The sequence below is a fragment of the Aphanomyces invadans genome (genome assembly GCF_000520115.1).
Source record: "Aphanomyces invadans strain NJM9701 unplaced genomic scaffold supercont1.2, whole genome shotgun sequence".
Classification (NCBI taxonomy): Eukaryota; Oomycota; class Saprolegniomycetes; order Saprolegniales; family Verrucalvaceae; genus Aphanomyces; species Aphanomyces invadans.
The window spans coordinates 1,846,232-1,869,244 of record NW_008580147.1 but is presented as its reverse complement, the minus strand read 5'-3'; the positions used below and the strand labels follow the sequence as shown (position 1 = coordinate 1,869,244).

Below are 23,013 nucleotides of genomic sequence, written 5' to 3'. Positions count from 1 at the left end.
CGGTGGAATTGGATGTCTACACCGCTGGACCTGTCACTGAGTCGTCTGTGCTACCTCGAGGGTGGGTCGAACCTCCCACAAATATAAAGCCACAGATGGAGCCACCCGTTTGAAGGTACTGCTGGACTCGGGTCATGCAGCCTTCCGACATGAACCGTGATCAATTTCAGCAGACTCGACCTGTTCGGCCGCAGTGGAGGCAGCATCGGATATACCGGCCATTGTAGTGAAGCCCACCGCCTCGCCAGGTGACACCTGCTGCCACATGGGGTCAACACCTCCATCTCATGCCCTTCCAAGCGTTGGAAGTGCACGAAATTGCCACCGATTACCCGCTCTTGCCTCTCCATGGATGAGCAGGCACTTCTGCGCCATCGTAGTCGTTGTCTTCGGCCACTTTGTCGTACACGTCGTGCACGCACGCGCATATTCCACCCGACACGGGAACTTTTTCGGATTGAAAGACCAGAGAAAAACAGCGCGTGACTTGGAGCCCCGGGCCCTTGGTCGATGACCAGGTTCCACCTGCTTCGACCGTGTGGAGTCCCCCTTGGAATGAATGACCGAACATCTTGTCGAAGCAAGCATAGCTCAGCACACTTTAGCTGTGGCTACAGGTACGATCTTCAAAACGAGATCACTTTTGACCGAGTTTTGATCATGCCGCCGCCTACTCGACGCTCTTCTTGCTCGACAACAAAGACCACAGTCGGTACGTCCGATTTGGTATCGGGATGTACAATGAGGCTGGTAATGTCCACAGTCGGTATGGATAGCTCGTACTTGACTCGACGAGCTCTGTCGATCCAAGGAAAGCTCATTCATCGCTTCGATCATCGATCTGAGGCCTCTGTGGACAAGCGACGACTATGGGCTAGATAATGCAACCAACTGCAGCTTCCATCGTGTGCAATCGCTCCGTCCATTTCCAAAGTTCGCGTTTTGGTCGGTCTGAGCACGACAACGTTGCTGAGGTGAAGATGCCACGACTCTACCGTCGCCATGGTAGAATGCGAAGACACGAAGATATCTAAAAGTGACCAGGATGGCACTTGGCGCTTCCCGCGTTCTAGCCCAGAGAACGCTGTGGCGAAGTGAGATGCACACCTCAATGAAGCCACGAGCGGTGCAGACGGCGAGGCCGCTGAAACAAACGTTCTGTTCATGGAAACCGCGCACATTTCCTAATTAGGATCCATATCCACGTTTTCATCCTGGCACCGCCGACTCGTTCAAGATCACGATGATTGCGTCGGAAGTGTTGTACGCCGAGTTCGGTACGTGGTTGGGGACGCGACGGAGGAAACTGGGACGTCAGCCATGCAGTAGACATCGACAAGGGCAGCACGTTGCGTGCAAGCTTCCCCACCGCGCCGGATGAACTCGACAAGACGGTGCTCCGCACGCCCGAGTTCTTTGCCGACATGATGCTCCCCGAAGGCGTCCATAACCGCGAGCAAGACTACACTGTGTTCTTCATCCACAAGGACTCGACGGTCAAGTACTGCTTGAGCGTGGTGAAGACGCTGCACGACGCAACGGTCCGTCGTGGTGCGCGCGTGAAAGCCGTCGCCATTTGCTCCGACCATCACGTACATGCCCGACCCACGAGATAACCGTTTTGTGTCGACGATTTGGCTAGTTCTGCATTGCATTCAAGGACATTCTGACCATCGCGATCGACAAGTTGTTTGCTCTGGGGTCTAACGAATCGGCGGCATCAGCCACTGACGTATTGCAATCTCTCTACGACGTCATCAACGCTGTCGACGTGTCCGGAGTCACAAACCTTCAACAGTCCGAAGTCGAAGTGCGCCTGCTCAAGCGAACCATGTGCGCCAAGCCACTTGGCGGAGCCGTGCACACCTCGGACGAGTGCGTGGTGGTGCACGTGTCATCACAAGAGGATCGCTCCCAAGTGCTTGCGTAGGTCGCTCGTATACACGACCCACGCGAGTTGGGGAAACGAGTCGATCCCTCTCAAAATCAAGCTCTGCAACACGCAAGATCAACACGAAGAAGGGTCGCTCATCGACCTGATTGCCAAGTTTGGCGACCAAACCATGCAAATCTACAACGCGGTCCTCACAGGCAGTCGGATCATCATGCTGGGGTACGGTCTTCCTGCAGGTAAGCTGCCCCAATCCGTGGACGCACCTCGTCATAGCATTCACCCAGGCAAGGTCTGCAACTACGTGCTTTCGACCAGTGCGCTGTTGTGTCCGCCGCTGCTTGGCCTCATTCACCGCCAGCACCCGTACGCAAACTTGACGGACTTGGCTTTCTTGTCAGTACCTGGGTACGCTTCCACGTCACGTTGCGAACGTTATGTCGTTGACTGGACATGCGGTCGACGACGGGTAGGTACATTGCGGGCGTGACAAACCCAATGTTCAAAGGTCGAAAGGAGTGGTGGGATGTGCACTGCGACTTGGCGACAGGCGAGATCCTGGCGTCGGTGCCCCCGGAGAAGGACGACGCCGAGTCGATCGACCACGATTTCATCGCGGAAGTTCGTTGTTCTTTGGATTCGGCTCCATCGAATGATCCCACCGCTTAATGGACATGTAGGTGATGGATGGCATCGAAGCGGGCTTCAGTGAGTCGTGGGTTCGTTGCATGTTTGAGGAATACACGCGTCAGGTGGAGATGGTCATGTGTGATCGATTGGCACGTGACGACGAGAGTAGAATATCGTGGACATTGCGATGGGGGAAGCGAGCTTTGTTGACCAGGACGCCCAAGGCAAGCGAACGGCGCTGAACAACAAGCGTATCACCAAGTGGGCTCGAACGGAAAACTTTGAGCGATATGTGAAAGCCCGAGACCAAGCTCTGCCAACCACGCCCGCTTTCGATGCCAAGGCCCGCGGCACCGACTTGAAACGCCACTTGCGAACGCTCATGCACGAAAAAGTGCCGGATGACGCACAGGTCGAACGCATTTACGTCGACTTTGTCACGCTGCTTAACACTGAAGACGAGTTCAAGGAACTGCTGAGCTACATACCTCGGTCCAAAGGTACATCTTGAAAGTGACACCAGGCGTCCATCTTGACGTCATATGTGTAGGAGGCCTCCACGTTGTCGCTCAAGGTCTCTTCCATCGATCTATCTCCGTCAAGTACAACACGATCGTCCTGCTCAAGCGGTTGGAATCGTTTGACTCGACCAAGGAATTCGTCCATGCACTCAACCCATTCGTTGCCACGATGTATTCCCAGCTACTCACCACTGTATTCGAGCCCAAGGGCTAGCAAATGAACCAACTAACACCCTTCTGCTTGACCGTGTTCACTTCCTCCTTCCATCTCGCACGCTCCAGGTCAGATCCGGCCATGCGCTTGCCCGACCTGGTGCAAACAATGTCCAATCAGATTCACGTGTGGCAGAATAACACCATACAATTGGTGGAAAAGAGGATGACAATTCCGATTGACTGTTTTCCAAGCGAGGTCATGACTTCGCCCGCCGAGCGGCCTGTGGATGCGTTCCTCTTGGCCCTCTGCGGTAGCAACTCAGGTATAGCAGCAATGCATCCCATGTTGCATGTGACGACATGCACTCAATATGGCGACTGCAGCCAGGACCGTGGGTGGTGTGCAAACCTCGTCGTTCGAAACTTCGCTTGTTCGCACGATTGTCCACCCTACGCACTTGCACACGTTGTTCACGGACATCCTTGAGGTCATCGACGAAGGACAACAGGTACGCGTGTGCATCCACAATTCTTGCAGCGTGAACTGACACGTGTTACAGACCGAACTGCTCAACTCGTTGGTGTTCATGGTGCGTTGAGACTCGAAACTCATTCTTACCGAAGGATTCAACGAGGGCTGTGTTACCAACAGGTGAAGCACGAAGCGTCGAATGCGCATGCGTGCATCGAAGCGGGGTTCCACCGTTCGATTGTGTCGTTTCTCGAGTCAAGGGGTCTCTGGCGAGGGTTTTCTCGGCAACTTTTGACTCGATTGCTGTCTCTGTTGCTCCACATATCTCAGTACTCGGTCACCTCCGATGACATTCGAGCTATGTTGCACGTGTTTCAGAGCAAACGGTACGGCATTTTGCTCCATTTTGAGTTCACAGTGGCCTCACGTAACGTCGTCTTAAGGATGAAGGATGAGGCACCGGACGAAGTCGCCGTCACAGCGTACATTTCAACGCTGGAAATGATGGCGCGGAGTGTCACCGGGCCGTCGACGTATCTGGAGCTGTCCGGAGACCACTCTGGTTTCTCGATTGCATCGATAGACGCGATGTCGTTTCCTTCCGCGGGGTACACGCTATCGGCATGGCTCCGGGTCGAGTCGGCGCCTGGCCTTAACGCACCGCTCTTCTCGCTCTGGTTAGGTTGCGCACGCCAGGGACATCATTCTGACGTGTGTGTGTATCTCTCGATGTGTAGCGCCGAGAGCGGCGTCGGAGTTGAAGTCAGCTTCATGGAGACGACCTTGGTGATCAAGGGCCTCGATCCAAAGAAAAACGAATACAACGAAGTGCAGGTCCCAAATGCGCTTGTCAAGCATCAATGGTACCTGGCATGGCCCCGCCCGTTCTTGGCTAACGAAGTTGTCTTAGGCAATGGATTGTCGCAGTGCACACGCACCGCCAAATTCGAGGGTCCAAGCTCGAAGTATACATCAACGGCGACTCGAAGCAATCATATCGATTCAACTACCCGAAGGAATCGGGCGCGGCGTCCAAGATGCAGTGCTTCGTCGCGCGGGCCAAGAATGCACACAGCCGCTGCCTTGTCGCCCAGATGGGCCCCGTCGCGTTGTTTTCGCAGCCATTGCCCGCTAGTCTTATCGAGGGGTAGGCGATTGTTTCGACGGCTGGATGCCTTCACGTTCGTCGGTCATAGCATCAAGTCGTTCAGCGACTACGACAACGTGGTACTCCAGTTCAACGCGTCGGTGGCGTCGTCGCACATGACGACGTCGATGGCCCTCCCCAGGTGAAGTGGATCCGATCCCCACTCAACGTCCGGTCCCTTGGCAATCTATCTCAAGGTCGTTGTTCTAGCACACTGACAACGCTACCCTCAACGTCAACGGCCACAGGCCCCGATGGCCTCGTCTTTGCGTTGGACGCGCGGAATTTCGACGCCAAGCGCAGGATGCTGCTGGACTCGAGCGGTCACAACCACCACGGTGAAAACAACCAGTCCACCGGTGTCACGCCATCCATTCGCGTGCGGGCCACCACGTCGTTCAAAGACTCGATTTGGCAAATGGGCGGACCGATTGTTCTGTTTCCGCTGCTGCTGCACCCGAACACCCAGTCTCATTTTTTGAACGCGACATCGTGCCACACGATCGCCCGGCCCCTTGGCATCACGAGCATTCCAAAAGTGATCAGCCTTGTCGCTGAAACCCTGCGCCATTCGTTGATCAATAAGGTACGTACGTCCACGAAATCGGCACTTGGTCCATCGATCACACACTGTTCCTGCGACTCCCACAGTATACGTGCCGCCGGTCGCAAGGGATTCCCATGCTGGCATTACTCATTGGGTCGTTGCCTCCGTCGTACCTCACAGCGGACTTGGTCGGTGCCATCGAGCGGCTGTGCAGTGCTGTGTCGTCGGATCGGTTTATCACGGACGAAATCCATCGCAACTTGCTGTACAACTTTCGTCTGTGGGTCCCGGCGTCCCAAGACATTCAGGTACGAGATCGTGTTGCAACGGCAGGTTCACGGGACATGGGCGGTGTGCGTGCGTAGGACCTGATCTTTGACAAACTCCACGTCGCCCTCAAGAAGAAGCTCGTGCTGTCGTCGGTCGTGTCGATTCGATACATGCTGCGCCTCCTGTCGACAAACTACCAACAGTCCAATATGCTCCACGATGCCCCCCCCATCGGCGGCATGCGACTGCGTATTCTAGAGACGATTCGCATTCTGTTGTACGACCCGGACGCTTGGGCCAAGGCGCAAGCCACCCAACGCAAGTATCAGCTCAACACGATCATCATGGGCGCGGCGTCCGTCCACTCGATGGGGGTATCGTTTGACGCGGCGCGGACGTTGATTTATAGCATGCTGGGCAAGGCTACGTTCCCGCAAGGAATCGTCGACGACACGATCAAAGCCGCCGTGGTCAGTGAAGCCGAGGTTCGTTTTGCCTCGTCCATCCCCAACGGGCCAACGATGTTCTCTAGGTGGATGCTGGCGCGATCCCTGAACACGTTGCGGAATCTGACATCCCCGACCTGCTCCAGATTCTGGTCGACTTTTCCATCACGCCCGAGACACAAACAGAGTTTCTGAGCATCTTTGAACGCCTCGGCGGCCTCCGCATTTGGCTCCCGTTGGTTGCAACAGTGAATGCACCCGTCCGTCGCATGACGCTACGGCTGCTGCGAACTTACATAATCATTAAATGCAACACGCTTCCCAACGCCAACCCCAAGGTAGTCGCCGTGACATGTCCGCATCGATCCAAAGCTGACACTTTATCGTAGCCGTCGCTGTCCGCCGTGGATGTCCGCATGATCTGCGATTCGCTCCACGTGGCAGAGTACCCGCTACAAATGGGGAGCTTCAACGAGCTCATGTCGCTTCTCCTGGGGATCGACTACGGTGATCCATCCGCAGACCCGTCTGCGAACAGAGCAGAGGCCCACGACGACGCTGACATGCTATCCGACGACGTGTTGCTCGCGAGCAGCATTCGCCATCCAAACATGGTCGTCCCGATGCTAGAGCTAATCCAGCAATGCCCGCTGCATTTTCGATGGATCGCGCTCGAGTACTTTAAGCTGCTCTTCTCCGAATACAACGCAGAAGGGCTGGCGAATCGTCGCGTGCTGCTCAACTGTTACGCCAGTCAAGGCTACGCCCCTTTCCCCGTCGAAATCCTCTTTGCGAGCTTCCTCACCGAGGCAGTACCGACGACAAAGGAGCACTTTGCGCACGCTTTTCCTACCGTCTCGACTACGGGTAACTACCCCACATTACTTGGAGTCGAACGGCTGACAACGCGATCACTAGGGCTGCATGACGAGCCCATTCTACGGCTTCGGGATCTCACGTCGAAAGTAGACCAGTCCGACGAAGCCCGTCTCGGCGCGGCACAGGCGCTGATCATGTTGGGCGATCACCAGTCTTTGTTCGATCTATTGCATCATGACGGCGCTCGATCGGAGCAGCGTCGACGCTTTAAGCATGCCAAAGATGCGACCGCCCTGTCGGACCGATTGAAAACTGGATTGATAGTCCTCTTGAGCTCGCACGCCCGGTCCATGTCGAAGCAGTACGTGTCAACGTCGTGCATGGACCTGATGGCGAGAATAATTGTCCACGAGTTGAAAGCGAATGAGAGTGCGTACGAGTTTGTCTTGCACCCGTTCAAACTCATGCCAACTGCGCCGAACGTTGTCATGGCGTGGTTGAAGGTCCTCGTGGACCGCGTGGCCGCCATGATCGAGGCGCAAATGCCGCCAAAGGGGTCGCTGTGCTGGCGCAACTTCGACAACATTTGCTCGATTGCAACGTCAGTCGTGTTACATTTCGACCCGTGGGCCCAACAGCCGTGTCGACGCAACTCGGTCGACGTTGCGACGACGTCGTGGAAGACCAACGACGAGTATGTCAAGGAGCGTGAACTCAGCGACGCCATCTTGAACGTGTGGCACAAGTGCGCATCTCACTTGAACTACGACAGTGACGCATCGTTCGGTCGGACTGCGCAGGCGCGGCCAAGCTTGTCTAACCAAGTGCCAGTCGTCACGCGGTCCACGAGCACTGGTGCCAAGCGGAATTCCATAAAGGACCAGGCGCCGACGTCGGCAACGGGGCAATCGACGTCGCTGCGCCAATTTCCTGGCGGTTCCATGCGCCAAGTCTTGGCGTTGATTCTTCGGTCGATGCACATGACGATCAAAGACCAAGACATGTTTCTACGAGGCGACGGCGAATACGACGAGGACGAAGATGGCGAACAGACCGCGCCGCGCCGTCGAAGTCGCGTCAATTCGTCAGTTGCGCTGGACGCCGTGTTTGTGTCCAAGCTAACAAAACTCGGCTACTTTGTCGACATGATGCGGCTGAGCGAGTATGTCGCCCCAAAGGAAGACGCGTCGTTGGTGTTGTGGTTGATCTTGGAGCTGCGCAACGTCATGGAGGAAGCCCTTCGACTGAGCTTGACGGATCCACGGTGGGCAGAAGGCGTTCGCCGCAGCCTCGAGGTACCCAATCCCCCTTCGAAACCACAACACCCATTTCGTTCGTCTTGTAGCTGATGTCTCGGATGCTGCAAACACCCGTTGACACGGTTGATCAACTTCGTGCGCTGCTCCAACGCGACGACTTTCTCTTTACTGAATCCGAAGTCACACGTCGTGACTTGTTTTACCAAGAATACCTCGAGACGTCCCAGGAAGTTCGTCAAAAGAAGAAATCCCTGGTCCTCGCAGTCGTCGACTACGAGCGGGAGTGTGCCAAACAAGCGGTCGATGTGGTCTTGGCTTCGGGCATCCAAGTAGGCTAGTTTCCGATCGCCGTCCACGATCTGAATGCCTTTTTGTGATGCAGGTGCGGCCATCCAGCGACCCGGTCTGGCTCCAGCGCATCCATGCAAAGGATGCCGACGACTGGATTAAGCTCGAGCGCGTGCTGCGGTGGAACATTCGACACGTGTGGGCCATCGATGAGTCGCTGAGCCTTGCTACGAGTTGGCAGCTCGACTCGTTCACGTCGTCCAAGTGGATGCGGTGTCGGCTCTTGCCCGACGTAGACAACGAGCAGCCGTACAAGAAACTCCCCCGACCTCACACGTCCATCCATACATTGTATGGCTACGACGCGTTGGTCAAAGATGCCCTGGCGACCGCGGCGGCAGGCTTGTCGGTCAGCGCAGACGACGAGATAGACGAAGATAGCCAAGACGTCGAGGGCGACGAGGACATTCTAGTTGTGATGGGACGACTCGCCGATGAAGTCGACGACGGAGAGACCGCGACTGTCCCGGACGTTCTGGTGGACGTGTCTTTGAGTAGGTCGTCCACAAGTTCCCGCGATGAATCGATCTTGGGCAGTGTCCCCGCGCCTCCGTTGACGGAGGAAGCCGCAGCGACCAGTGCGGCGGCGACCCCACCGCCGGCTGTTGGCGAACCCGTCAAGCGAACTTCCATGTCGTCGCGATTTGTCACCGGGCTGCGCTTGCCTATGTTTTCGTCAAAGAAGGCAGACAAACCCGTGGAAAAGACAACGGAAGCGAAACCAACGGATGACGCGGACCAAGAAATTGTAATCACTGAAGCCACAGCGACCATCCCCGCTCCATCCACCAACGACGAAAAGGCTGAGCCAAACAAGAAGCTCATTGCAAAGGGAAGCTTTCGAACAATGGCTTACATCATCCTTCCTGAAGGTCGCATCGTCCGTGGCATGTTTCGCTTGGGCTCGACGAGCATCGTGTTTGAAGGGGAATCCATCGTCGACGAACAAGTCGACAAGTCGCGGGAATCGACCAGCATTGTCCTCCTCAAGCGACGCACCTTCAACTTGCGTGTGATCAAGTCGATCTATCGCCGCCGCTTCAACCTGGACATTCTCTGCGGCATGGAAATCTACTTTGTCGACGGCACGTCTCTCTTGATAGGGTGCGTTGGTAGTTCACCACGATGGCCACGTTCCATGGCATGACATGTTTGCGTGTGTGTCTTGCTCAGGTTCGAGAGCAGCGACGACGTCGACACAGCGTTTGCCATCATACGCCAGCGCAAGCCGCCGTGTTTGGTCTCCACGAAGCGGCTCCTGACTGGCGATCGCCTCGTGCACAGCTCCAACTGGCACGCCACGGCCAAGTGGGTGCGTCGAGAAATCTCGACGTTTGAGTACCTCATGCTGCTCAATATTGCTGCCGGTCGTTCGTACAATGACATCACTCAGTATCCAAGTGAGCGAGCCGCGACGCATCACCGCATTGGATTCTGACTTGCCTATCGTCTAGTTTTCCCGTGGGTCGTGCGCGATTACGTGTCGTCCGAGTTGGACTTGGAGGACACAGCGATCTTCCGCGACTTTTCCAAACCGGTCGGCGCGCAATCTCCCGAAGGTGTTTTAGCGTCGATGCAACGCTATCAGTCGACTACCAAGTTCCCGTACCATTTTGGAACGTCGTATTCCAGCCAAGTGTCTGTCCTGACGTGCCTCATGCGCCTTGCGCCGTTTTTGAAATCCAAGGAGGCTTTGCCCGAGGCCAACGAGATCCACCCGGTGCAGTCGATTGCGTCGCTGTGGCACACTAGCACGACAACCTCAGGGTACGTTTATTTCGACAGCGAGCGCGCATGTATCACTGGCCTCGTTCTAGGTGGGAGATGTTGCCGGAGTTTTACATCACAGCAGAATGCCTCTTGTCGCGGGAACTGGGCGACGTTGCCCTGCCGCCGTGGGCGAATGGATCGGCCGATACGTTCATTCGGTTGCAACGGCAAGCACTGGAAAGCGACTACGTGTCGATGCACTTGCACACTTGGATTGACCTCGTGTTTGGCGCGCACCAACGCGGTCCCGGCGCCGTCGACCATCTCAATGTGTTCCACCCCGTTTGCTACCCGGACGCTTTGAACCTTGCCCTGCTGGATTTGAACACGAAAAAACAGCTTGTCGAACGCGGCACGATTCCGTTGCAACTCTTCAAAGCACCCCATCCCCGCCGCCTAACGCTGGATGAAGCATTGGAAGCCAGGTTCCGCACACACCGTCCCGAAGCGGTGTACTGACTCGGCTGCCATGTAGGTATCCTGCATCCCATGCCGTTGCCAGCTTGTCGTCGCGCAGCCAAGTGCGTCGGTACGACGTGTCGTCGCGCCACGAAATGGCCCTCTCAAGCGTTCGATTCTCGTCGGCGACTGCCACGGTAACGCGCCAATTTCGAAGCGATCCCTCGTGATTGTGGTAGGGCGGCGGAATGGGTTCCTTGACCAAGTCCGTCAAGGCCAAAGTGTCGTCATCGGACAATTTGGTGGCCGCAGCACCAGCGGAAGCACACGGTAGCATTGTGTATTCATGCGACGAAACTGGCCTCGTCTTGGCCAAACGGTACCAGAATTCGACGCCAGATTCGACCAAAGGAGCGCCATTTACGTTGCAAGATGTCGATCAGTGGTGGCGTCTGCCGGCAATGTGCTCGATCGTTGACGGCATGGTGTATTACGAGCACATGATCAGTTGCGGGTACGTTGTGTTTTCCCAACTGAACCGACGGCACATCACGCGCATGTCCAGGTACTTTGATGGGAGCTGGCGAATCCACTGGTCTGCAGATGGCGAGTTGCTGCAACGCATTGCGTTCCACAAGCAGCGCATTTTGTGCATGGCTCGAAGCGAAGACGACGTGACGGGTGATGTCGCCCTTGCGTTCGGCAGCGAAGATTGCACCGTGTCGGTACGTTTTTCGCGTGTGTGTGCAAGGCAAACGCCATCATCCATGACGTTCGGTTTTTGATGTAGGTGTGGGCGATTTCAAAATTTGCCGCGAGTCGATCGCACCGCATGTTCTTATCGACTGCCAAGAGGGAGCTCCCGGTCGGCAATCTGCCATGGGTGTTGCTTGTTGGCCACTCCCGTCCCGTCGTGTCCGTCGCGATCAACGTAAGCGTCGTCGTTACGGAACCGACGGTGAACCGCAGTACGATCCATGCTAGGTGGAATTGGACATCGTGGCGAGTACGTGCCGCGGCCACCGACTTTTGCTCCACTCTCTTCGAAGATCGTGTCCGCTGCATGCCATGGACCTCTCCGTGCCGGCCATTCTCAGCACGACGTTGTACTTGACCATATCCGGCCAAGGCACGATCTTATGCCACGCCGTCCACGACAAAAACGAACTCGCCCACGAGAACTGGCGGGCGTCGTCGACACAATCCGAGATTTCGTTGATCTCGTTGAACGGCCGTGTCATGTCTCGCACCGCGCTTCACCAAGACAATCGCCCGATTACGTTGCTCCAGCGCGGCGTGACGTTTACGCGGTGCGGCGAGTTTGTGGTGGTCGCCAACGCCACGCGCGACGGCGGCATCGAAGTGCGGAAAGTCAGCGACTTGAATACGTGCATTCGACGCATCGAAACCAATCGATCGTCAGTGTTGACGTGCTTTGGGTTGTCGCAAGACGAGCGGTACGATCGGTTTGATTGTACCGATGCGTTGACAGCACGTTTGCTGCAGATGCGTCGTCGCGGGGTATGAAGATGGATCGCTCGTCATGTTTGCCTTGCATTACGGAATCAGCGACCAAGGTCGACTGCGTAGCGACAAGCGGGCGCGCGAAGAAGAAGCTGCTGCGTTTGCTCGCGCCACTACTAGCGTCACAACGAGTCCGCGTGAAGTCACAACGTTGTCGCTGCCTCCAGGCGTGATTGTCGACGCAACAATCTTGGCCAACCTGACGGACGTGTTTTTCAAGCTCAAGCGACCGTGCGTGGCTGACGACGTCGAGTACGAGCAGCTCTTGCACCAGTTCTGGGCCACGATTTATCCCCCCGTGGACATCTTGAGCGGTACCATCTCGTCCATAGCAACTCTACGTCGGACTGGCATCACACTGAATAGGCGACGTCAAGTACGAACGCGTCGGTGCGTCGTGGAGCCGACTTGGATTTCAACGGCCCGACCCGACGACGGACTTTCGCGCTGGCGGGATCTTGAGCTTGCACTGCCTCATGTCGTTTGCGACGAAATATTCCGCCGATGTACGTACAAGATCTCGTCCAGGGCCATCGTAATGAGACGAGCGTTAACAACAGGCCCAGCGGATGACGTCGTCACAAATCCCGGGCTCCCACCAACACACATATCCGTGGGGTCCCGTTGCGATCAATATCACATGCATGATTGCGTCGCGGCTGTGGGGGTCGGATGGTCAGCTCCACAAAGACCGAGAAAACTTGTGGCCTGTCTTCGCCAACCCAGAAGCATTCTACGTCTTGTTTGCCGAAGGTACGCTGTCAAGATGGCTGGTAGGCTCGCCCTGGTTGACGCAAATCGCCTAGCATTTCTGTTTTTTGATTGCGCCTGGTGCACCATGAACGCCCAGTACAGCTCGTTTTCTGGTACGGTTGTCGTTGCGACAGGCTCGGTGTGACCGCGGCTTGGATGACAGGGGTGATGGAAGTGACGACGAAGGAAGTGATGGGTGTGATGAAGGACAACCATGGCTCGCTCGACGAGTTCGTCCGTTCGATCCGAGCGCGATCGAGTGCGTTGGTGGACAGTTGCTCGTCCCCCACGGCGACTCCTCCACCGTCGTCGTCGACGGAGCAAGTGGTCGACGTATCGATTCCCACGGACAACTTGATCAGCTTTTCGCCGCCGCGCTCGCCGAAGCGACCTTCGATTCCACCGACAAGCGATACCTTCAATTTATTGCAATTCTCGCCTCCGAAGACGTTTGGCGCAACTATTCCAGACCCATTCGCAGCTCAAACTTCCGTGTCACCGATGCCTGTGGACCCCTTTGCCCCTTTGCAAACAACTGCAACGTACCCACCAAGCAATGACCCCTTCTCCCCTCGCAACATGCATCAAGGCGGCCCCGTCGACCGCACAGATGATCCTTTTGCCGGACTCTAGGACTCTACCCTCCACAGTCTTGACATGATTTTGATGGAGTCGGTGAATTTCCTGCGTTTTTGGAACCACAGCGATCGTTAGTCGCCCAGATTATTAGTACATTGGCTAAGGTACTAACGAATGTCTCCCGTTCGGTCGCTCTTATCCGGATGGTGTCCCTTCGACGTGTATCTTGAAGGGGCGTATTTCGACAAATTTCGTGCCTCGCGATGAACTACGGCATCCTGCACAACCGACGGGCGAGAGATGGAAAGACGAAGGGGTTGGCGGCGGGCCCGATTCCTCTCCAACGCATCGCGAGCCAAATGGGCGTCGATCCTGCCGAGTTGGGCGCGGAAGCTCAAAACATTTGGAGCATGCTGGACGACATGTCCCAGAACGACCCCCAAGCGTACCGCGAGTTCATTGCAAACCAAGTGAGCGAAGAACGGAAGGCATCACGACAAAAATTCACGCCGACGCCTGGGTTCGTGGTCAAGTATTCCGTAGCAGTGGATGGACGACATCAAAAGTTGTTTATGAATTGCTGTGCCCATGCGTGCGTCGCCATGCCAAAGAACCCCAACAACGGGAAGGACGTACCCAAAGACACTCGCATGCTGCCTTACACGAGCAACCTCGAGATTCCGCTTGCTATCGGGGAGGTCCGATCGGTCATGATTAAAGACGAGCGGTGCCAAGTCGTCGACGCAGTTTTCAACCCATGGGTGCTTGAGCGAGCGCAGTGGGACGCTAAGTTCAAGACAGATGCAATGCAGCTCGCAAGCTCGTGGGTCGAGAAGGAAAAAAATGTCAAGTTGATATTGCCTGGCAAACTCATCAAGAGCTTGTACAAGGGTGGAAGTGGATCTGGAACGAACGTGATCACCCACGACTTCATCGTGGACACCGTGCAAGACTCCTCTTCAACCGACGACGATATCGACAACAACGCTAGTCCCAAACGAAAAGCAGCCGCCCGTGCTACAACAAATTTGCCACCGCCGCAGGGTAAGGTTGCTCCAACAACCTTGCTGCAAACGCCAACGGACGTGCTGCGCGGTCTCGGCCCGACTTCAAATCAAGACTCATGTAACGACGAGGAGCCCAGCAACTTCACCATGAAGCTGCCTTCGGCTGTTGGTGCCACCAAAAAGAAACCACTTATTGAAGTGGTTGGCGAGACAAGTAAAGCCCTCCCAGTTGCGTCGGCTGCTAAAGCCGCGCCCCCTGCGTCGCGAAAGAAAAAAGCCCCCGTTGTGCAAAAGGGGTTCCTAAACAACGCGACAAAGGCTGCGCCATTGTACCCAAATGGGTCCACCGAAGGTCGTGCCTCGTCGGCATATGTAAACTTGCTCCATCGCAGCAAAGTCATCGACATGAATAGCATGCCATCTCAATCGGACCCCGCTAAGACACTCCCTCCCAAGCGCAAGCCACCTCAATCGTCCGGCGAGAAGGAAGTAGTCGACTTTGAATTTGACCAGTTGTGTCTCGAAGCTGAACCAGAGCTCGCCAACCACGGCAAGGGCCCATTGGACGCCAATCCGTTCTTGAACGAAGACCTGACCAGTTTCCTTATGGGGAAGATCTAGCGTTGCCGATAAAATTTCCAAGTAACCCAAAAACCTACGACTGCGTGGTGGTTCGACCAGGGAGGGGCACATCGAGTGCTGTTGATTCGGTGTAGTCGACGGCGTGGGAGTTGCCCGTTGCGGCGCCCATCGCCTGCGAACTAGGTAATGTTCAATGAACATGGCGCACGTCTATGCGAGCGACGTCAATCATGTTGGTGATTCTGCGTGCTTGGCAACGTCTTGCTATCTCCATTGTGTCTGCTTCATGAAGGAAGGACATGGAATGAGGTGGTCCAGCAATCCGTGGGGTGGTTACCACACTTCTTGCGGTCTACGTGACCAGTGCGTTCGTCAACATTCCAGCTGGTGCATACTAGGATGGGCCGGCGTCGCGGTCCACGGCGGCCGATCCGTCGATGGTCACTCCTTCGAGTGACCATCGACGCTCGCTGGCTGGGGCCGTGGTGTAGCGTCATAGCACGTGCTCTCTGGTATAGTCGCCGCAGGTGATGGATCGTTTCTCTTCCGCCGACGTGCGCTTTCTTTGGCATCAGCATGCCAGCTGGTGCATGGTGCGGCAGCATCCCGTGACTTTCGATATTGAAATAAAGACGAGATATCATTTGTGGAAGGTTTTGGAACCATCATTCTCACACGAGTCAGTGTGTCACTTGGTTTTACTATTGCGAGAGCAACGTGCTGCAGCAGTGGCAAATGTTGCACGACTGTTGGTCACCCAAACGGTGGTGTGGATGGCCGCCGAGGAGCGGGCGGCGCTTTGGACGGCGATGGAACGGCAACAGGCAAAGGAAGGGAGATGAAGAGAGATAAATAAGGTCATATTGTGTAGGGTCGCACTAGTTCCAATTTCCAGTGATTGTACATAGCGCTGATTGATGGAGCAGCACATCTTAGAGGCTCGGCGCAGGGAACACACGCGATGAACGCAAGAGGAGGGCGTCCAATTTGGACGGCTTGGTCACAACCACCGAAGACCGGTCAACTTCCGCGTCGGCGACGCCTACCACAAGGGGGGCGTCGGCAAAGGAGACCTTCTTTTGATGAGAGCACGGGCGTTTGGTAGTTGACGTCAGGTGTGACTCAATCAAAGCTCGGTCCATGTTGAGCTTTTGACACTTGAGGTTGAAACGGCGCAAGTACACTTCTGACGCCTTGAGGAGCGAAATCGCTTCGTCGAGCTTGTTTTCGTGCCACAACTGGGCGCCTTGTTCTTTGGAGAGAACGGTCGCTTTCCAAAGCAATTGGATGTCGCGAACAGCGTTGGCATAGCATTCGGTGATGGAGGCCTCGTCGAGTGTGCTGGATTCGTTGCTGATGGTTTCCGCGACCTGCCACTTGGCGCTTTCCCACAAGCTGACAGGGGACACGGTGAGTTCTTTGTGGCCTGCATGCTTGGCCACAAGCACACTGATACGGGCGAATGCGATCGAGATGAACTTGAGGCACTTGGCTTCGGTTTGAAGGCCTAAGCTGTGCAAGATGGCCAATTCCTTGGCGATCGCGATCAAGTTCTTTTCGATCACAACGTTGTTCATATCAGAGAGGCACGCTTCGGCGAGGAGCGCCCTGAGCTTGGTCGAGTACGAGACCTCTTCAAGGTTCTTACTTTCTGGTCGTCGGCGCTTCCGGGAGATAGAAGGCATATCGGTCACGTCAACCAGCGACGTCGACGACATGGGGTATGCTGTAGCGCGGGATACGTCCAGGAGCGACATGCTGGACGACGTCAAGATCAATAATGATCTTGGGCTCCACCACCACATGAAAATAGAAACGAGTCACAGTTGCATATTCAATCGATTGGCCAACCAATGGAGATATCGAGTTTCACAGGAATTGGTGCGCCACCGACGGCAACCTCAGCGATGCGATTGGCCGGAGGGCCGACGTCCGCGGACTTCACGCACGTGTGTATGCATTTAAAGAGGTTGCGACCGCCACGCAAGAAATTTCAGAGCCAGCCACCGGCTGAATCGCACGGGGTGTGGACACTGCCACATCCGGTTATACCCGTTAAGGAACACGTTTTTCTGCACGACGACGGCGGGCACCGGAGGTTTTATGGCGTGGATCGTTGGGTTGAGCACCCGCCTTCCACCCACGCACAGGTCCGAGTACCGGTACACGTGGAGAGTCACTCCCCGTGTAATGCCCTGCGTGCAATATGCGTAAAAACATGAAGTCTCGAGGGCTGGGTTGCGCCTCGAGCACGGCTCGGAGAGTCAGGTCCACCGTCGGATATTGCGACTTCCGACGTCGGGTGCGAGGACGGTGTTTTAACGAATTGCGTTGAACCAACGAATCCCGACACAGTTCAACCACATGGATCTCTTTTAGTGGAAATTTTGGAAAATATTGCAAAATCGTCCTCGAAAGCCGAAATAATTCATTGCACGGGGGCGTCATTTGAACAATAACGGGGTTACACCCATGACGAGAACAGCACTGTTCCTTCCGGGCGGTTTGATTGGCACATTGTGTAACCAACCAGCGCTAGGCGCGGTAGAGATTCGACAAGCGCGTGTCGCTCGCCGTCACAAGCGTGCTCTGCCGCGCCTCGCTCCATGTGGAGGCCAGAGACCGAGAACGCATCCGAGCTCGGCCGCCGTTCGCTGTCGCATGCGACACTAGAAACTCTCTCCCTCGCGTGGCGCATCTATTGCTCGCATCCACGGGAATCTCCAACCTTACATGGCCAATCATGTGGTGTCGTCAGTGCAAAAAGGAGCCCCAACTGTTCTCCATGGCGACCACTCCGTCGCTGTCCGCAGCTGAGGGAAGGCATCGGGTGGACGCCATTCGAGGAAGACCCACGCCAAACCGTCCGGAATGGCACGCAAGATTCGCACTGAATCTCAGCGTTTGACCCTCGACCGAGTTCCGTGACAGGGTGCGTGCGTGGGTTGGCTCCATTCGTCTGGCATCCCGCGCGCGGCATTCGACATACAGTTCGTCCTGCGACATCAATCGTAGATTGTGTGTTTGACATAGGAACCTTCGAGAACAGCACGCGGGAATTACTTTGGACACAAGAACATAGCAGTTGCCCATGTCGCATACATTGGGGACCACGAACCGGTCGATTCGAGAACCGTGTGCATTCACCATCCAGACCGTCGTGGCGCATCCATGATGGACTGGCGACCACATTTCGCTTCGCCAGGTCCATTCATTCAACTCGCCAGCCTGGTCTACGAAATGAACAGCTGAGAGACACCAAACAAAGCCTCGCATTCAATCTCATGGTGCTGCAGCGTTCAAGTCCTCACGAGCCATCGCCGGGTGTCGACATCAATGTTGCGGAAGCACCCGCATTGGAATGGCCGCCGCATGTTCGACCATACTCAATTAGTATTACTATTCGTTTACTAGGACCCGTGCTCATACAACCACATACAACCTCTCCTTATTAATAACCTGTAACAATGGGTTCGACGTGCATCCTTCGCGGTATCTTCGCTCATGATGCCAAGATCCGAACGTGGCGATGCGGCAGCGAACGAGCTCTTTGCCAGCGACGAGCCTCTTCTGGAGCTTCCTTCCATCAGCAACCTGCCTAGAAAGCCCAAGATGAACTCTGGAGATCGCGCTTGTCTCTTTGTCTTCTGCATGGTGGGTCTGTCAATGTGCTTCGTTGGGCCGGCAGTGATGTTCACCGACACCAACCGAGCCGTTGCCCTGCCCGCCCTCGCCAATCCAAACGACACAAACAAATGGGATAAACACGAGAGCCTTCTCAAGCTGACATGGCATGCATGGCAAGACCGGCTGGATTCGCCTCGGCCATCGATGAAAGCGCCGCAAATCACAGACTTCCCCCCGTTTCCAAGTTTCCTCTACACATTTTACAGCCACGAAATGCGCCCGGTGCGGCCCAATCCAAGCCTTTCACTACTCTCGGCATCTGCTGACCCAGTTGTTCTCGTTATACAAGCTGGCGAGGCGCAAGTTGTGTCGACCGTTCGAGCAGGGGCATCGACACTGAAGGCTCAGTTGAACGTCTCGGACACCAAACCTTCAATCCTTGTTCTAGCAACTCGAAGCGACGAAGGTACACAATGTCGTGTGCGTTGCTTCAAGTACTTACAGTGGGGTCAACTAGCTGTATCGAGCGTCCAACTGGATGACGTGCCGTTGGTGAATTGGACATGCATGCCTGGTTTGGCAGGGGAGCAATCGCTCGTGTACGCACATCATGACCTCGACTGTGTGTCTCGAATGCCGGACATAACTTGTTGTCGAATAGCTTTCAACCGAATCATTTGCATTCGGTGAATTGGACGACGGCCACGGACAACCTGGGGCCATTCACTTGGTTCTACTCGACGTTCCATGCGAGTGGTTTGCAGGCATCGCGGGTGCTTCGAGTTCGCGCAAATGGACTCGTCGCTGGATACGTTTACTTGAACGGGGTACTCTTGGGTCGGTACAACGGCACGTTCGAACGGCGCTTTGCCGTGGACGTTCTGGAAGTAATGTGTTTATGGCATGTGTACTATCGGTGGTGCTCAGTTTGATACAACGTAGGACAACACGATCGCAATGGTCGAAGAAGTGAGCGCGAGGAGCATTCACGCAGTTGAAATTCATCTGGAGTGACCAACAACTTTATATATCCCCGACCATCTCTGTCCGTCATTTCTAATCTTTTAGCCCGTCAAACCGAGCTCGGGTCTACGATGCACATACGACGATGGTTAGAATTGGCACAATACCAGGGCGTCCGTACGATTTGGTTGATTTTATCACGTTTCGAAGCAGCTTGGCCTCCCGGGTTCGGCGCCAGCGTTCCGCCACCTGCACCACCTGATGAGCCACACTTTGCCAAGCGAAAGGTAACATACCGAGACCGGACGTGTCTCCCGACGTCTTCCCAACGGCTGCCACCGGCGCGGTGATTCCAGACCCAGCTTTACCGAGCCCTTCGCCGCTCTTCCATCCCATCATCTTGAGCATTTTGCCTCCAATGTTGGACTGGTCGTCCAAGGGCTTGTCGACGCGTGCAACTTCCACTGCTTCCATGGCTGGTTCTTCAACCTGACAAAGAACAGCATGACGTTGCAATCACCGTGAGTTGTGCCGTCGTACTCGAGGAAGGAGCGCTTCCTTCGGTGACTCGCGAACGCGCAACGACTGCTGTGTTTGCTTCGCCTTGGCGAGATTCTGCTTGTGCAAGTCCGAGAGCTGCTCATGTTTACGCAGCTGTGCGGCCGAGTTGAACTTGCGCCGACAGAGCTAGCAAGACGCCATTAGGTCGAATGAATCATGTGCAGTCACGCACAAGACAAATCGTGGGTTGGCCGTCCGAAACGGGTGCAGATATTGGCTGGGCAGGTGGCTGTGGCGCTGGCGTATCTGTAAAACGTACACGCGTGACAGGATTTTGTTGCCTCGTGCTGATATACCGGTCGTGGAGGCCTTTTGTTGTTGGGACCATTTTGCAATTTCATCTGCATGCTTCTTCTTGACGGCGACAGGTACTGCCGCGTGGGTGCCAACGAGCGGCGTCGCGGCGGCGGGAGTCGGTTTCGCAGTCCTATGGAAGTTGTACCAACCGAATGAGGCCACGTGCTGACCACCCGTCGCGTATACGTCGGTTTGATGCCAAACGAAATCGCGGTGGCTTTCTTCTTCGAGCCGTGTTTCGATGCGTCTTTCTTGGGTGGATCGGACGCCCCGACGGCATCGTCGACCGGAAGCGGCACTTGATAGGGGAGAAACGAGTTCTTGGTCGTAGGATCGATCACGTGATAGGTGCCCAAGAAGCTGTTGTAGTACACTTTCGAGGTTGGGTCGTAAAAGAACATGCTGTCCGAGTGGTAGTACAAGCCTAAAATGCCCCATGGCACGGGCATCGTCAACTTGAAAAACACCGTCCTTTTCAGGCAAAATGGCAGCGACGAATTACCATTTTCGCTGACAAAGACAAAGGACCCGCCAGCTTCTTCGAACGACAACGGAAAGTCCTTCTTGGGAACTTGTGGTGTCGTGGGCACTGCCGCCGCTGCGGAAGCAAGCAAGGCATTCACATCCAAATCGGACGTATTCTGCAGCAAGTCTAATCAATACATCAAGTTCTGACGATCGGCGGTACCTGGTAGGGATTGGACAGTGACCACTGGGCGGCTTCAACGGCCGAGTGAGCCAGCGCCTGGGCATTTGGACCTAAGTACATGCCATTGATGACATGTCGTTGAAAAGTAGACCTCGTGCGGGATTGATTCGTACCCAGCACGCGAGGAGCGACCATTTCATTCGAATACGAGAGCCGGACGAGTGCGTTCGCGTAGTAGAATTCACTCCCAATGGCGAGTAAGGCTGCAGTGGCGTGCTACAGATCGTGTCGTACACATCGTCAATCGAGCGGTGTCGTGGCAACCATTTGGGTCCATTGGATGCTGCCTACTTCGACCGATGCAAACTCGACAAAGCCAAACCCACGTGGCGCATTCGTGATGCGATCGCGCACAAGTCGAATGCCTTTCACTCCAGGGTACGGCATGAACATGTGCGTCAACTGGAAAACCACACATCGACGTTAAAACCAACACAATCATCGAGAGAGTGGAAGAATCGGCTTACGTCTTCCTCTTGAGCTTCCAACGGAAGCGATCGAACGGCCAAGATGCAAGACGGATGGGCAGCCATGGGGTCGGGCGACTGCCGCGGGACCTCAACGGCGTATTCGCTCTTTGGCGCTCCACATTTGTAGCACTCCATTCGTTTGGCGAAGTTCGATGCATTGCACTAGCCATCATCCCGTTGGTGCAAACGACCTCATGATAAAAACCTTACCATAGGGCAAAGCCAGTCGCATCGCGGGGGGTGGCCCCCACCATGGCTGCGCTGAATCGGCTCGGCATACCCTATGGCGGCCACTCGTCCTTGAAAAGTCAACGGCTGCTTGGCTAAAGAAGTTTATCAGTGGCCATCTATGCACGTACAACACGTCCTGCATACCAAAAAACTGAACAACGTATTTGGCATCTTCAACGGATCCGAATTCAACGAATGCAAAGCCTCGGCTCTCCCCCGTCACCTACGACAAGATGGCACATCAAGTAGTGAGCGGCACACACCATCACCTACCTTATTCACGATGATTCGACCGCCCGTCGGATGAAATGAACTCAAAGCGTCCATGAGCTAAGACATAAGGTCATGCACAGCGACGGAATTGCAGGACACACCTCTGTGTTCGTCGTCGAAAACGGCAATCCCTTGATCATCAACGTAGAAGTAGGCTCAATTTCGAGAACTTGGGGTGGCCTCGCCGACGTATCGTCGCGGTCGTGTGGGTAGCTTCCTTCTCGTCGATCATTTGAATAGCTTCCTTCACGTCGGTCGTTTGGATAGTTTCCTTCACGTCGGTCATGCGAGTAGCTTCCGTCTCGCCGGTCGTTTGAGTGACTTCCATCACGACGATCGCCGGAATAGCTGCCTTCGCGTGAATCACCCCTATTTTGCGTTGACTGATGGTGGTTCGATCGATGGTACTCGCTATCTTGGTCGAGTCGCGGTTGATCCCTCCAACTGCCTTCAACGTCACGTGTAGGTCTGTTCCGATCGAAATCGTCATTATCATATCGGCGTCGCTTGGACGAATCACGACTGCGACTACGTCGTTGACCTCGAGAAGGGCTCCTGCTGCGACTGTACTCCCTCCGTTCCCGCCGCGAGCTGTCTCGACCTTCGCTTCGTCTGGACATGGCGTGCGTGGTTATAAATTCTGCCCGAATCGATCTATCATTGACGACAAATAGTGTAAACGGGATAAAATATATTCATTTCTCAAGACTATTTCAGATTTTGTATATTTTGACGCAACTGGCGCGAAATCTCAAATTTGAA

The 23,013-nt window shown here is 55.3% G+C and overlaps 6 protein-coding genes across 7 annotated transcripts; 4 read left to right on the top strand and 2 right to left on the bottom strand.

Moving 5' to 3' along the window:
* The first annotated feature begins 1,194 nt into the window (after positions 1–1,194).
* H310_01435 lies at positions 1,195–3,373 on the top strand. 2 transcript variants are annotated; one of them, XM_008864538.1, is made up of 9 exons: positions 1,195–1,277; positions 1,330–1,592; positions 1,643–1,875; positions 1,931–2,130; positions 2,179–2,299; positions 2,365–2,512; positions 2,572–2,643; positions 2,691–3,021; positions 3,072–3,373. In XM_008864538.1, the coding sequence occupies exons 1-9, from the start codon at positions 1,244–1,246 to the stop codon at positions 3,254–3,256; spliced, it is 1,587 nt and encodes a 528-aa protein (XP_008862760.1). In that variant the 5' UTR covers positions 1,195–1,243; the 3' UTR covers positions 3,257–3,373. The 2 variants fall into 2 exon arrangements, with proteins under 2 accessions (XP_008862760.1, XP_008862761.1); XM_008864539.1 differs by lacking the exon at positions 3,072–3,373 and having other exon boundaries at positions 2,691–3,045.
* A 65-nt stretch (positions 3,374–3,438) lies between these two features.
* On the top strand, positions 3,439–13,743 carry H310_01434 (hypothetical protein). Its single transcript, XM_008864537.1, has 29 exons — positions 3,439–3,521; positions 3,583–3,707; positions 3,759–3,788; positions 3,851–4,056; positions 4,114–4,347; positions 4,408–4,533; positions 4,581–4,817; positions 4,867–4,959; positions 5,028–5,403; positions 5,469–5,672; positions 5,730–6,119; positions 6,167–6,418; positions 6,470–6,947; positions 6,999–8,194; positions 8,245–8,487; positions 8,541–9,610; positions 9,680–9,906; positions 9,961–10,273; positions 10,324–10,701; positions 10,752–10,872; positions 10,915–11,189; positions 11,241–11,400; positions 11,466–11,606; positions 11,660–12,132; positions 12,182–12,513; positions 12,566–12,705; positions 12,760–12,952; positions 13,006–13,065; positions 13,116–13,743. Exons 1-29 carry the CDS (start codon positions 3,458–3,460, stop codon positions 13,583–13,585), a joined length of 8,607 nt encoding a protein of 2,868 aa, XP_008862759.1. The 5' UTR covers positions 3,439–3,457; the 3' UTR covers positions 13,586–13,743.
* Positions 13,744–13,778: 35 nt separating this feature from the next.
* H310_01433 (hypothetical protein) lies at positions 13,779–15,349 on the top strand. The gene has a single exon (XM_008864536.1). It carries the CDS (start codon positions 13,795–13,797, stop codon positions 15,157–15,159), a length of 1,365 nt encoding a protein of 454 aa, XP_008862758.1. The 5' UTR covers positions 13,779–13,794; the 3' UTR covers positions 15,160–15,349.
* Positions 15,350–15,953: 604 nt separating this feature from the next.
* H310_01432 (hypothetical protein) lies at positions 15,954–16,921 on the bottom strand. Its single transcript, XM_008864535.1, has one exon. It carries the CDS (start codon positions 16,875–16,877, stop codon positions 16,053–16,055), a length of 825 nt encoding a protein of 274 aa, XP_008862757.1. The 5' UTR covers positions 16,878–16,921; the 3' UTR covers positions 15,954–16,052.
* Positions 16,922–18,215: 1,294 nt separating this feature from the next.
* H310_01431 (hypothetical protein) lies at positions 18,216–20,066 on the top strand. The gene is made up of 4 exons (XM_008864534.1): positions 18,216–19,213; positions 19,265–19,346; positions 19,409–19,634; positions 19,690–20,066. Exons 1-4 carry the CDS (start codon positions 18,625–18,627, stop codon positions 19,759–19,761), a joined length of 969 nt encoding a protein of 322 aa, XP_008862756.1. The 5' UTR covers positions 18,216–18,624; the 3' UTR covers positions 19,762–20,066.
* Positions 19,708–22,895, bottom strand: H310_01430 (hypothetical protein). The gene is made up of 16 exons (XM_008864533.1): positions 22,353–22,895; positions 22,252–22,308; positions 22,123–22,201; positions 21,958–22,070; positions 21,745–21,909; positions 21,569–21,679; positions 21,391–21,493; positions 21,257–21,327; positions 21,071–21,209; positions 20,755–20,992; positions 20,568–20,698; positions 20,444–20,517; positions 20,251–20,397; positions 20,007–20,199; positions 19,892–19,959; positions 19,708–19,836 (listed from the first exon to the last, which is right to left on the bottom strand). The coding sequence occupies exons 1-16, from the start codon at positions 22,869–22,871 to the stop codon at positions 19,804–19,806; spliced, it is 2,241 nt and encodes a 746-aa protein (XP_008862755.1). The 5' UTR covers positions 22,872–22,895; the 3' UTR covers positions 19,708–19,803.
* Between the last annotated feature and the right edge of the window lie 118 nt (positions 22,896–23,013).